Source organism: Idiotropiscis lumnitzeri, chromosome 6 (assembly GCF_059441095.1).
Source record: "Idiotropiscis lumnitzeri isolate Australia: NSW breed Sydney's pygmy pipehorse chromosome 6, RoL_Ilum_1.0, whole genome shotgun sequence".
NCBI lineage: Eukaryota > Metazoa > Chordata > Actinopteri > Syngnathiformes > Syngnathidae > Idiotropiscis > Idiotropiscis lumnitzeri.
Genome location: NC_142396.1, coordinates 5,522,306 through 5,536,640, shown reverse-complemented (window position 1 = coordinate 5,536,640; position 14,335 = coordinate 5,522,306). Strand labels below are relative to the sequence as shown.

At 37.9% G+C, this 14,335-nt stretch overlaps 1 protein-coding gene and 3 long non-coding RNA genes across 4 annotated transcripts; 2 read left to right on the top strand and 2 right to left on the bottom strand.

The window, feature by feature from the left end:
• Window positions 1-289: 289 nt before the first annotated feature.
• On the bottom strand, window positions 290-2,230 carry LOC148334789 (leptin-like). The gene is made up of 2 exons (XM_088299608.1): window positions 2,081-2,230; window positions 290-1,555 (listed from the first exon to the last, which is right to left on the bottom strand). The coding sequence occupies exons 1-2, from the start codon at window positions 2,228-2,230 to the stop codon at window positions 1,217-1,219; spliced, it is 489 nt and encodes a 162-aa protein (XP_088155734.1). The 3' UTR covers window positions 290-1,216.
• On the top strand, window positions 1,477-2,211 carry LOC148334790 (uncharacterized). Its single transcript, XR_015844163.1, has 3 exons — window positions 1,477-1,602; window positions 1,781-1,852; window positions 2,049-2,211. It is a non-coding gene; the product is annotated as an uncharacterized LOC148334790 (long non-coding RNA).
• A 1,988-nt stretch (window positions 2,231-4,218) lies between the features above and the next one.
• On the top strand, window positions 4,219-9,025 carry LOC148334788 (uncharacterized). Its single transcript, XR_015844161.1, has 3 exons — window positions 4,219-4,537; window positions 7,451-7,502; window positions 8,569-9,025. It is a non-coding gene; the product is annotated as an uncharacterized LOC148334788 (long non-coding RNA).
• Window positions 9,026-9,499: 474 nt separating this feature from the next.
• Window positions 9,500-14,187, bottom strand: LOC148334787 (uncharacterized). The gene is made up of 3 exons (XR_015844162.1): window positions 14,090-14,187; window positions 13,876-13,930; window positions 9,500-10,079 (listed from the first exon to the last, which is right to left on the bottom strand). It is a non-coding gene; the product is annotated as an uncharacterized LOC148334787 (long non-coding RNA).
• Between the last annotated feature and the right edge of the window lie 148 nt (window positions 14,188-14,335).

Here is a 14,335-nt window from a genome sequence, read left to right as displayed (position 1 = left end):
ATCTCGTAAAAAATGATGAGAATTGTGCTCATGTCAGTTTCTTTGCGGGTCGTGAAGTTGCTAATTGCTTTTTTTTTTTTTAAATAGTGGCTAAGAGTTTGCTTTTGTGAGCACGCCTCTTTTTTGCAGCCATGTTGTTAGTGTAAGCGATGCTCCTCTGCAAATATGTGCTTTGGAGGATCACAAGAGTTACTGTTAATTGGAAAAAAAAAGTCACTTTATCACACAGTTTTCCTTAAATAGTTTTTAAAAAAAGCAAATACAGTACAAAAATATACTAAATGCACATTTGAAGGCGATAAATATTGGAAGAGCTGGTGGTGGATGTTGACATAAATAAAATCCCAGTTTTTAAATAACAATGAATAACTGCCTCACAGTTCTGAGCATCTGGGTTTGAATCCTGGCTGCTGCCTTCCAGCGTGGCGTTTACATGTTCTTCCCGTGCTTGCGTGACGTTGCTCTGGTTTCTTCCACAAAATGCACGTTAGCTTCATCGAAGACTCGATTGTTCATAGGTGTGAATGAGGCTAAAATCCGCTTTTTTTTTTCTTTTCTTTTTTTTTTTATATGGCCAAAACATTACAAGATGTCCAAGGAAGCCTAAGTATGTCCTTTTTTTGTTCCCCGTTTAATTTCCGGTATCATTCAGACAAATATGAAGCCAATCCGGATTTGACAGTTTAGTTTTTGTATTTTCAGCCTGGCAAAATGTTTTTTTATGTTCCGGATTGCACTTCTGTGACATCTTGAGACACGTTTCCTGCTGCGTTGTACACGCTACTCTTTCCAAGGCACGTTTCTCTGAACGGGATCTTTTGTTGACAAAATATGTGGTGGAAAATCTGCCACGACCAGGAACAGGTGTTCACATAGAGCCAAGGAAGTTTTTTTTTTTTTTTTTTTTTGTAGGTTTGGGCTATAACTCGGCATCTATAAAAGCTAATTTAGTATTTTTGGAGAGTGATGAAGCTTTATATAATTGAAAACAAAAACAAAACGGAAGAGAAAAAAAAGTGCATTGTGGCTTTTTGGACACCTTGCGTAATTACTTATTACTATGTAATTACTTATTACTAACGTGACTTACACGGATGGTTTGGTTTTAGCGTGTTATATAAATTAAAGGTGAAGAATGACTAAATGGACCTTGCATCCTTTGATGTTTCAGATTACGAGTCTTCAATAACCTAACGTGTGTTTTGGAGTTTCCGTCTCAGCATTTGTCCAGGTACTCCATGTTCTGCAGCATCCGAGTGAGGATGTTCTTGACTCTGACCAGTGCCTCGATGCCGACGGTGAGGATGAAGCCTCGCTGACTCTGCAGCCGCTGCAGCGCACTGCCCGTGGCCGTCGTCCGGTTGGCCTTGGTTTCTCCGCAGCGGCCCTTCTTCCACTGACCGAGGTAACCCTTCAGCCACGAGATCTCGGCCTTCACCTGAGACACGTTCAGAGAGTCTGAGATGAGCTTGTCGTAGCCGTCGAGGAGGGTGACCACCGAGGAGAGCCCGTCCAATTGGTCGGCCGACGGCGTCAGCGTCATGCCGGGAGGAACCTGCCATGCCACGGACAACCAATAAAGTTTCTCACATTATTTTAGAGGTGCGACAACTAATCAACTAAATGTCAAATTAATTGCTATTTTATTGCTAATTATTTTATTTTTTTAAATAATTTTTTAAATTTTAATTCTATTTGATTTATTTCTTAACTTTCAACTAAAAATGGATTATCTTTGTGTAGAATCAAAATAAATCATTTGCAAACGTGCTTTGAATAGATCCCTGCAGATGGTGTTGCTAAGCATTGGATTTGAGATCAGCATAGCTTTTGAATAGAAGATGCAGACGAGGTAATTGCGGCTCTTCATGTTGATTTTTTTTTTTGGTGCAGAGATGCTAATACATTTCTTATTACATCTGTAAATGAATAATAGAATAAGTAATAAATAAATGATTATTTTGCCATTCTGTCAACGTAACAATTTTTTTGTCATTGATTTCAATTGAAGTCGGGTTAGTCCATAACCAGGTGCTTGTTGTCTGCAGAAAATGGCCTTGAGGTTCTCCGTAAAAGTTACCTGGATTTTATTGAGCCTGGCCACCAGCTGCTTGGACCTCCCCTCCACCGTGGCTTTCATCCTGACGGCCTCCACCGACATGGGCGCCGCCGTGACCGCGCCCCACACTTGGGAGACAGACACCAGGACGGCTAAGGTGATGCAGTCCATTGTGTTTTTTTGAGGCTGCGGGAGAAATGCCAACAGTATTTATAATTCAAGTCTTTTGTGTGCTTTCCCCAGCAAACAACATAACTGGTCACTTCCTTCCACTCATTGACGCAACCTGTTTGATTGTGTGTGCAAATATTTGAGATTCCTCCAAATAAATGTTGGGTACAAAGATCGACCGCTTCCGCACGTCGGCACTTTTCCTAATTTGGTCCGCCACCCAAATCTGACTTGGCTCACCTTCTTGTCAGTGGGAGTCAATCATTATTCAGGGACAAATGATAGAAAAGTCTAGGGACCATTTCTAATATTTTATAATGATCATTAGCACTATTTGTAGTAGTTTTCAAAATTTGGACAATTAATTCTGTATTTTTTAAGTATTATTTATTTATAATTTTATTTAAAAATAATTTAGATTTATTGTCGTAATAATTATTCGTTATTAAATTATTTGTACTTTTATCGTAATTTGTTATTTATTATTGTTATTATATTATTTTTCCTTTCTATAAAATACTGTACACTAAAACTACTGTTAAAAAATTGCAACACAAATTTTGTTTTCATATACAGTGGAACCTCGGTTCTCGACCATAATCCGTTCCAGATACCTGTTCGAAAAGCGATTTGTTCGAACACCGAAATAATTCGTTTGCTGCTTGCACTGACTTTCTTTGGAGGCATGATTAGGAGCTAAAACACTTCGTACACCGATATAAAACGCGAGAGCAAAACGCAGCACGTCCGCACGCGACAACAGTTGGTCACAAAGAGAGCGATCTACACCCGTACGCCGCTCAGCATCCCACCCTCGCGTACGCACTCACGCGTCGTACCGGCGTTCGAACTCCGATTTTTGTTCGGACTACGAAGCAAGAATTTCTCGAATTTTTTGTTCGGAGTCCGATTTCTTCGAACTGTGAGTCGTTCGAAAACCGAGGTTCCACTGTATATGTTTATATATATATGTGTGTGTGTGTTTTCCTAATGCTACATATTATGTGATGAATAAGTACACAATAGAAGGTACATTACACAAAAAAGACCAAAACTTTAAGAAAGTAAAAAAAAAAAAGAGTAAAAAACAAAATGAAAATTATAGAGCAAAATAAAAAGTAAGACATGGCTTGCGCTTTTCCGTACCAATTGCAGTATTGTAATCTGAATATTTTTTATTCTCATTTTAATTGTATTAATTTTTATTTGTTTTCTTGATTTTGTCTTTTGATACTATTGATTGCGCTCTATTTCAAATGTGGCGAAAAACTATTTAACAACACAACACCTAATAAAGAGTAAAACACACTATTGGAGCCCAGGAGAAAACACATAAAAAAGAAAAGAAAACCAGGTAGGTAAACCAGCAGCAAAATATAAAATCTTGATTACAAAAAGTAATTAACAACTGCAAAAAAATAGAAAGAACCAAAATCTAGTACTGAGGTTCTAGAAAACAAAATTGAAAAAAAGAAAAAAATTCATATAACAAAGGATGACTAGGCAGGTTTGATAAAAAAAATAAGTGTATTTTACTCAATAATAAAACAAATTATTACCATATTTGAGCAAATATTTTTCTTAATTGAGCCAATTAACAGTCAAAACACCCAATCACAAGCCTTCTTTTTTTCCACATAACCACATACGTATATCAAAATACCTCCGAAAAGATGACCATGATAAATATTAACATCATGGGGACCATTACCAAAGTTGTTCACGCAAACATCAAAAAATAAACCACAAAACGAAACTCAAAGGGCGAAATTTCAAGCACTTGAGAGGAGTAAAGTTGCGCTTACCTTTTGGTGGTGAGTTTGTCCACTGTTGGGCCACCATCGATGTGTCTTATAGTGGTGGGATGTTGAGTCACCTCTTACTCATCGCTTTCCCCGACCCCCCCATCCCCTTTTCGTCCATCCCCTCACCTTCCTCTTCCCAGCCTCGTTGACATATGCAGGAGCCCTTATTGGGGTTTTCTTTTTTCGCAGCAATCAACCTGCTCCTTTTGAGTCACCGGACAAAGAAGAGCATTCAAATTCAACGACTGTACTGAGGTTGCAAAAATACGACGTACTTAAAGGGGTCATCGATCCTAAAAATGTCTTAACAAAAAAAATGTTCTTAGTAGCCCCACTAGTCGAAAGTCCGATTAATATTGCATTTGTGGTGTCAAGCAGCAAAATTGACCTGTTTTTATCCATCTCAGGGGCGGCCATTTTGCCACTTCTGTCGACTGAAAATGACATCACCGTTGCTCAGGTCTCAGCTAACGACCAATCATGGCTCAGCTTCAGAAAACAGGTGAGCTGTCCAAATTTGGAAATAACAAAGCTGAGCAAAACACAACCACACGCATAACCCAATTTGTTACAACATTTGATTTTGAAAAGTAAACTTCTTCTCTCCGTTACATAGGCGGATGTCAAGATGCTAATTATGTTGGTGGCCTTAGACTAATATTAAACCCGGAGGCCGCTCTGCACAATATGCATTTCAATTGCCGTCAATTACACGTGAATTTTCGCTATTGTTAAATTCTGATTATATTGAGTATAATAATTGTAATACTACTTTCCTTTTCACGTGTGTGCTCTTTAAGCATCCAAAAATAAATATTTGTCATGCAATTACAGTTTTGGTAAGCTTACACGACAAAAACGTTTTCATGGGTTCAAAAGAATATGGTTTGCTAATATTGAGGAATGACTAACAAAAATTTAAAATAAAATAGAATGACTTGTGTGTGTTATTTCAGATTAGACAGAGAATTTTTTAATGGCCCCATTTACCTCCTTTTTTTCCCCAAGCATGTGATGGCAAAGTCGTAGAAAGTACAGATACCAGTTTTCAAAAGTGGTGAGTTTCAAAAAAAAAAAAAAAAAAAAAAAATGGTTCTCATGAAAATACACACTCAAGTCTTATTTTGTAAAAATGCGTTAGCCATACTGTACGTGTTCCAAATAACGCCCTGACATCCACTCCTGATTGCTCATTCTAAATATTGCCCAATGGCAGCCAGCAGGTCAGCTTTGTTTGTTTAGCACGGAGCGCCTCCGCAACTGTAATGAACCTTTTCAAAGAATACATGTGATCAAAATATTATTGGAACAAAATGTACTTCAATGTTGATATTTACTTGCATATATATTAATAGAAATTTTCACAGAAGAAAAACTATTTTTAAACGACATGCTGTGCTTAAAATCGAGGCAAATTTTAGTCCGGAGGACGAGGGCAATTTCTGATGAATTAAACTGCTGGTAAAGAAAAAAGGGACATGCACAAAAAAAATTATTTTCCATTGTGACATTTAATATTGCCTTATTTACAAAGGAGACAACAATAAATAAATGAATAAAAAATAAATGAATAAAAAATAAATAAATAAATAAATGGGAAGTCACCCAAAAAAATGTGGTGAGTTTAAAAAGTATATATATATTTACGCAATGGTCCAGGAGTAATAATATCGAAGTAAAATAGTAAATCGTAAGAAGGTATTTATTTGAGGCAAGACGTCTGTTTTGTCAGTGTGGAACCTCGTTGGGCCACTGCTGGATGAGGAAATGCAAAATATAGAGGAAGTGCGGTACTTATTTAGTACACATAGACATTAAAATTGAAGTGATTTTAAAGTTTTCATATATTAAATATTTTTTTCAATAAGTGCAGTGTCATGCAGAAATCTCTCACAAATGTGAGAAGACTCCTCACATTATTTTATAAAAATTAAATTTTTTCACAGGATAATGCTGGGGCAAAAAATTACTCTTGGCAAAAATGTCTGTCAGTGTACAGCAATTAGTGTTATGTGGTCTCAGGTGTGAATGGTTTTGAAATTGATTTTATTTTACTTTGTAAGTTAAAACAGAAAAAAAAAATCCAATTTAGCCCATAAATATTTCCCAGAATGCCTTGCGCCTTCGTGCTTGTTTAGTGTATTGCCCCGTTGAAGCTCTCACATCATCACATACTGGAAGAGCATTGCAACAGCAGCTCTCAGATTATTATTTTTTTTGATGCCTCAGCTCTTCTTCCATCATTTTCTCCTCATCCAAAGTGTCTATTCTTGGACGATTGCCCGTGTTGTGACACAAACTCGTCAGGGGTATAAAAAAAAAAAAAAAAAATGGCGAAGAAAGACCCACGTGCCTTCGAGGAGGTCTTATGGGTAAAAAAAAAAATTACAGGGGTTTGTTTTAGGTTTCTCTCTTGGTAATTTACTGTAAAACCAGCATACCGCACACGCACACACACCGAGGGGGATAGAAAACAGAGGCCTCGTAAAAATCGCACGTCGTCTTTAATAACGCGCTCAACTCACGCAGAAATGTGACGTTATCAAGGATATTGTCGAGAAAAGGTACCGTAAAGGACACACTTCTGGGAATGAGAGTCAAGCGGTGGCTGAGTTTAATTCCGCTTTAATCTTCACCGGGAATCGTTTATTATTCATGAAAGCAAAAACATGGAGGAATGAACACGACGCTCATGTTTGAGAGAGAAGAGGAAAAGGGAAAAAAAAAGTTTTCTCTGTGCCAGCAGCAAACTGGATTATAAACGCACACATCTGGGATTAATAACAGCTGCCGGTCACTAAAAAAAAGTTTCTTAACAAGGATTTTTGTTTCTGCCTATCGGAATATGACATCATCACTAACAGGAACAACTTCAAAGTAAAAGCACGGTCCACACATGGCGGTCGGAATTTGAATATTTTCACCCCCTTCAGTGCAGATCTGATTGTCAGACGTCTTTAAAAGATTATCCTGAGCGATTAGGTTGGGGGGGGGGTTCGGGTGACGGGGGGAGTTTTTTATTTTTTTTATCCACTGCGATGTGCTCAGAAATCAATCGAGGCCAACAATCGTAAATGTTAAACTTGTTCAAAATTACAATCAGGAATCGTCAGGCGGGAACACCACCCAGACAATCGGGCGAAACTCTTTTGATTAAAGTCATCAAAGGCCTTTCGTATAGTCTGCCTATAAAGGCAGTTGAAAAATCCTCAATCAAAAATAATTTGCAAAATTGCATTTCAAAATAATTGATTATTATTTATTAATATTATTATTTATTTCAAAAAATAATAATCTGCTTGTAGAGTTTTTTTTATTTTTATTTTTAGGATAACTAATATTACTTTATTTCTTTACTTTTAAAGAGCAATTAGTGATCCTTTTAACGCCCTGCTGTCCGTTTTATGCCTTGCAGTATGTTTACCAGCCACCGAGGAGGATCAATGAAGAGGAAGTCAGCTGCTGAGGTAGGACAGGACAGGACAGGACACCGCTCATTAATTATTCATGGTTCACGTGACATGTGGGACCGTGTGAGTCACATCTTTTGAAGAAATGAATGCAGCCATTGAACAAAGCTGAACTTTGTTGGGATACAAAGTAATAACTGGAGAAATTGCGTGGGAATGCTGAAGAGCTGACGCCAAACTGAAATGGTGTCGATCTGATTGAATTGTTGACGTTAGAATGTTTTTCTGGAAGCAACGTTTTTGAATTATCAAATGTTATGAAAGAGAGCACCTTTCTCCCCATTTTAGAATCGTTTCTAAAAAATAACACACTCAGATTGGGATTGACCAACAGTATCCGTTGTGAAAAAATATGATTTTGACCAAATTTGGGCATTGCAGGTTTCCGCCCGACAGCGACGATTTGTAAAATATTTCTTAATTTGGCAAATTGGCTGTGAAAAGTGTGGAAAATAGTTCTCAACATGTCTTGAATGAGCAGGACTGCTAAAAGTTTGAATGATTTCAATTGGTAACAAAATGTGGAAGGAAATGATAATTGTGTTAGGCATCTCTATTTGGAAACTTTACTGTGAAATTTGGGGAATTTGCAACATAGCACCCAAAATTTCACAAATGACTCAAATAGTTTGATGTTGGACTGGTTTGAATTTGTCAAAAAATGTGGAAAAGGAGGATGTAAATGCATACTATTTTCCAATTTGGGAATTTGACTGTTTAAAGTATGCCAGGGTTCCGTGTCCTGAACGAGTTGGAATCAGTCAAGAAACATGGAGGGAGGAGATACATTTGTGAATATTATTGTCAATGGAATTTTGGGAATGTGGAAATTAGTTTCCATGATGCCCCGAATGAGCTCAACAGGAAATTGTGAAATTCTGGCAATTTTGGAACGTGCAAAGCAATCTTTAACCTGTCTTTACTTTTGTGACCCTTTTGCAGTCTGAATGCTTTCAATCGGTGGAGAAATGTTGTAAGGCGAAAACATAAAAAAAAAAAATAATAATCAATCAATGATGACACGTGAATGCTGCTCAACGACAATGTGCGTTTGTCATTTCAGCGTCGTGTTGCTGCCCCGGTGCCCCAGCAGGAGTTGCTCACACATGGAAGTGGAGGGGCCTCGCAGTCGGCTTCACGTTACTTTTCCAGATGCCGGCCAAAGAAAGCAGGAATTCCGCTCAGCACGACCTGCCCTGGGTGAGTCACGGGAATGACGGGAATTCTGATTCTGCATGTTGTTGAACTTCCACCCCTCCCCCCACCCGAGAGACTTGAGTGACGTCTTCACGCCGTAAAGTGTGTTTGGAAAAGACCAGAGTCAGCTTTTGGTGACGTGCATGGCAATGAGATGCTGCTGAGTGCACAGGCATGTACGGACGCACACGAGCGAGAAGTGTTGCGGTGAAGACTCAATGGCCGTAATGTTAAGTACACTCAAACGGGAGCTGATCAACAATGCGATGTCATGCTGAAGATCTGTTTTTAACAATTTGCTTCTCTTATCTTGTCCCCCCCCCCCAAAATAAAAATCTGGCATTTAAAATTCCTAATTGTATTTTTGTAATTAAAATAAAATTTAAAAAAACGTATTTTATTGCGCTTGTAGTTTGCACTGTCTCATAGTGACCGTTGTTCCTAATATTTTGGTTACCTTTATTTTGCTCAACTAAAGTGTCAAAATATTAGCTTTATATGCTTTATATTTCTTACTTTAAATCGTCACCACCACGAACCATGAAATGTGTAAATTACTATTATTTATGTTTAATTTAAAAAAATAGTGGTGATTAGGTACAGTTTATGTATTTTTTATTATGATGACCATATATATTGGCGTTACCGAGTTAACTGTGTTTTGAACACAGTTTCTTTTACAACACCCCAAAAAATGTTGTCATCTTAGTGTTCATAATTGCAGATAACAAATGAACTCCAACTTCTTGCTTTAGTTGCATTCAAATTTTAATTCATACACATGTTGGGATGTACACTTAAGTTCGTCAAGTAGATTAAACAACTAAAATAAGTTATGATGCAACTCACTCTGTTGCTATCATGAATTTCTGGATCAATGACAAATTGTTTTCCCGGTACAGCTTGTGCTCTTCCGCCCTCTTGTGGATGGACCAAGTATCACATGCTATTTCATTCTATTGTATTTTTTTCAACATCATCACTGAGCTTAAATGTATATATATATATATATATATATATATATATATATATATATATATTTAAAAAACATACTTTAATAATGATTAAGTGAACATGTATTACAATTATAAAAATTAATTATACCAAAATTATAGTTTCCAAGCAAATATGAATGCATATGTTATTGATTCTGTCACGCACCACTAGAGGGAGCCATCACTCGTTTAGGAATGCAGTTATTCATGGGAACAAAAATAGCTGACGAGGTGTGTGTAGCGACTTGCAGGACGTAAGTATCCTCTGCAGATGCTTTTTGGGGTAAGGGCTTCCTGGTGACTTCCATTTGACAGCAAGCCCAGACCGCAAAAAGACCCGAAAAGAATCGAGATGTGCGTCACATTGCACTTGCGGCATCATCTGAAACACACGTAGACACAACCATCACATCCAGTGTACTCCTTCTGACCACCACAAAACATGAAGTATTATATCTTGGCAGTGTGTAAAATAGTGAGCACTTATGGTTAAGTCTACACACCCCTGTTCAAATGCCAGATTTTTGTGATCTCAAAAATAAGACCAAGATGTCTAAAACTTTTTAATTTTTAATGTACCTGTACAAAGGTTTTTTTCTAGGGGGGAAAAAAAAATAAACAAGTGAGATTATGTAGTTGCAGAAGTGTGCACACCCCCTTATTGCTTATGTCGGATGTTCTAGTAGGCTTTTTATTTCTTGCAGAATCCTCAACATTAACTTTTATTTGGAACTAAGCCCCGAGCTCCTACTGGAGAAGAAAAACAAAACAAAAACAAACCCAAAGTATGTTGCCACCAGTCTGCAGGTTCGCGGTTCTTTTGACGATGATGAGTGATGTTTTTGCACTAAACATACCTATTGGAATGAGGGCAAAATGTTTATATTTGGTTTCATTAGACCGTAACAAAATCTCCCACACACATGTAGGAAAATGTGTTATGGTCACCCCAAAAAAGCTGAATTTTGGGTTAACATTTATGGTGTAAAAAGTTTTGAAATTATTTATTTTGGTCTTTATATCAGGGGAAAGGGATTGTAGAGGGTTGTGTAGACTTTTTATACACACTGAAGATCAAAAGGTTTCCATGATTGAATGTACATTCATAAAAAAAAAAACCCAAACAAACAAAAAAAACACACTTGCATGAAGCTTTCAGTAAATGTTTAAGCACATTAATTATCTATGATGTTCACATCCACTCATAAAACCTTCATGTTTAAGCATAAGGTAAGTGCTATAATTAAATCGGTGCAATATTTATGGAAGATATGTCGGAGCATATGGATAAAACCTGTATGTAAGTACCCAAAAGAGACTTCACATTTTTTCACATGTGAAAATGCTTTCCAGTGGTGGAATAAGAGATGAGCGAACGTACAAGTTTTACAACATATGTAATATTTACTCCAAAAAAGAGGCGTCAAGCTGTTTAATCCTTCTGCCAGTTAAAGTTTACTGCCAAAACAAAATCAATTATACCTTTTGTATTTAAATCAACCAAATAATGACGATGGATGGATGGATTATACTGCCCCCAAGTGGCCAACGTGTGTACACCAAAAGTCGCCTCACAGTCACTATGACTTATGAAGAACCGCTAAATATACATTGTATTTAATTATCGCTAAATGTTTTACAATAAAATCAATTTGTTATTTGCGGGCTGACCCAGTCGCTATCCCTCACGGATAGCAAATGGAAATTTCCTCAAATGGAACCGACATGTTCAAATGAGTACCGTACTTTCCATCAAATATGAGAGGGATACTAGCTCAAAGGGGGACTTTGAATGTTCTTTCTATGTAGCTAGAACAAGACCAATAGTACATTTTTATGTTACATAACCCAACTCTTCATTTGCTGTTTAATTATATTTTTTTCAACATAAAGAAAATATTAAAAATCCACGGCTAGGTGATAATGCAATTGCCTGTACTATTATATTGTCTGTCTACAGGTGTTGCTGCACTTATTATATTCAAATATCCATTGCGTGAAGGTTCACTACACTGCAACTTTGATGTCATTTTCTTAGCCCATCTATGGCGTTTTTGTATTTTTGTGTTAGCATTAAATTAGCAACATTTTGTGACGCAAAGTTATGTGGTTTTGTTTAAATGCAGAACGTGTAAAAGGTTCTCAGGCCCTATCTAGCTCTCCTAACTCAAATTTAAAACTTAAGACACAATATCCACCCAGTGACTACTCATATCTCGGAAAAACTCCAACTCCTGGGTCACGAATAAGTCGAGTTAGCGCTGTATGTCTGACTTCAACTCTGACTCTTGGGAAATCCCCCCCAATGTTTTTTGCAGGAAACTCTTTAAATGTGGTGGAAACACAGACAGTTCCCGAGACAGCTTCAAGCTCCGTTTTGAATTACAGTCGCACAGTTTCCAGATTCCCACGAGCGCCATCGTTTTCTTTGATTCAACACGACCAGGTGTATCCAAAATCCATTTTAGTAAACACAAGTCAAATTTGATCCAGGAGAGCCTCAAAGTATGCAAACTCAGGATCATCTGTGCAAAATATTGACGCTTGAAAATTTTTCATTTCTATTTCTTTTCAGTTGCTTGGCGATCGTCAAAATTCAAGGTGAGAGAAAAATATTTAGAGCATTTTGAGTCGAACAGTGAGGGATGACACATTAATTGAATCTCAAAAATTGACAAAGGGAGTGAAAAAATTCAAATGACCTGTTTTAGTTTTGGATTTATATATTTTTTAATGTAATTGCTGGTTAATTTTAGTTAAAAAATATTTTCATGTTTGCAATTTCACTTGCTAATTGAAAATATCAAAGGAATGGCACTGATTATTTTGTACAGAGCGTGACAAGTGTATAATGCTGACATAGACATTTTAATCAAACCCGTAAAAATTATTCACCTAAAATTTAATTCTGAATAAAATCTGTAGTTTTTTTTTTTTTTTTAGACTCCTCATAATATGTGACGCACAACAATCTAACCCAAAATATTCAAACACTAAAGCTAATGGACTTTGACATGTAACAGGTGGTTGGTCGTATCTGTAGACACGCACGCATGCACACTCACAAGCACGTCACATCATATTTAGACACTCACGGGCCACAAAATTAGGTACACCTGCACAGGCGCTCTAGACAAACCAAACCTGCCTTACAAACAATAACGATTAACACTATTGATTTATTGTAACATCCGTGCACTACATGGGAGTGTCTAATAACATAATTATGTTGTGTGAATAGTGTGCATGTATGGAATCTTTTCATACGTATATTGTCATGTATGACATTGCAATAATATATTTTTGTCCAATCCAATCACTTAGTGACCATAAATAATAGAAAAAGTTCACTTGGATGAAACGGCACATTAATATATATTTTTTTACAACACACAACGTGATGCCACCTGATTTGCACTTGAGCTTGCATGTGAGCTGTCCATGGTTCTGAAAGCCGAAAACCTTCGGCGGCAGCCTTTTGTCGGTCGGAACACGCCCTAACCTCCACCATATAACCCCCCTACTTCACTTGACCGCCCCCCCCTCCTCCCTCCTTCCCCCAACAACTCCATGACACTGCGTGTCGCTGATTTTCTACACACACTACACGCGTGTTTACATATATATTTATATACCTGCATGCGTCCCTCTTAATCCGGCAAACAGGACGACACCTGGCCGGAGGTGCAAGAAAAATATGGGGATTGAAGTGTTCTTGTGTTAGAATATTAAATATTAAAATTGACTATAATTTAAAAATAAAATCAATTAAAATACATAGACTTTAAATAAAGATAAATTCCGTTCAAATAAATTCAAATACATTGAATCAAAATAAAATTATATTCCCTTTAAATAAAATAAATAAAAATCTAAGAATTGAAATGGCAAATTCAAAGTTTCTGAATTCGAACAAGCAAACCAACGCCTGAGTATCTGCACGCACCGTGACGAAGCGCGCGCTCTCTTCGGCCATTCCATAATAATAATAAAAATCATCATCATCACCGCAATCTAACAACACCTTAAGACGCCACACGCGCATCTTCGCATACACACACCACTACTGCAACGACATCACATCTGTTTGTATGTGTGCGCGCGTGCGCGCGTGTGCAGGGGTGTGTGTGTGTGTGTGTGTGTGTGTGTGTGGTGGTGGATGCAGGGAGACGACTTACCTCCGCTTGCTGGGCGAATTCTCCAAATTGGTCCGGATGGAGTGAAAAAAAAGCCCTTGGGAAAGACAGAATGAGAAAAAGAGGGGACACACACACACACATACGCACACACGCACGCACGCACGCACGCACGCAGAGAATGAGATTCTTTACACGCACTCGGCAGGCAAATAAAGCATCCGCGGCTCCGTTACCCGAGCGCGTCCATACACACCTGTGTGCACCGCGTCCGCTTGTCGCTGATGCAACATGTTCGAGCCCCCGGTTCGTTTCCTCTCCTCTCCACTCCGACGTGTGCGCCTCCATTTTCCATCCCTCACCCCCCCCCCCCCCCCCACACACACACACACCCTCCAATCTTTCTGGAAGGAAATACTGCAAAAAGCTGCGTACCCCCCCTTGCACATTACACCCCCCACCCCTCCGCACAAATGGAAGCCAGTCAATTCCTCCAGTCTGC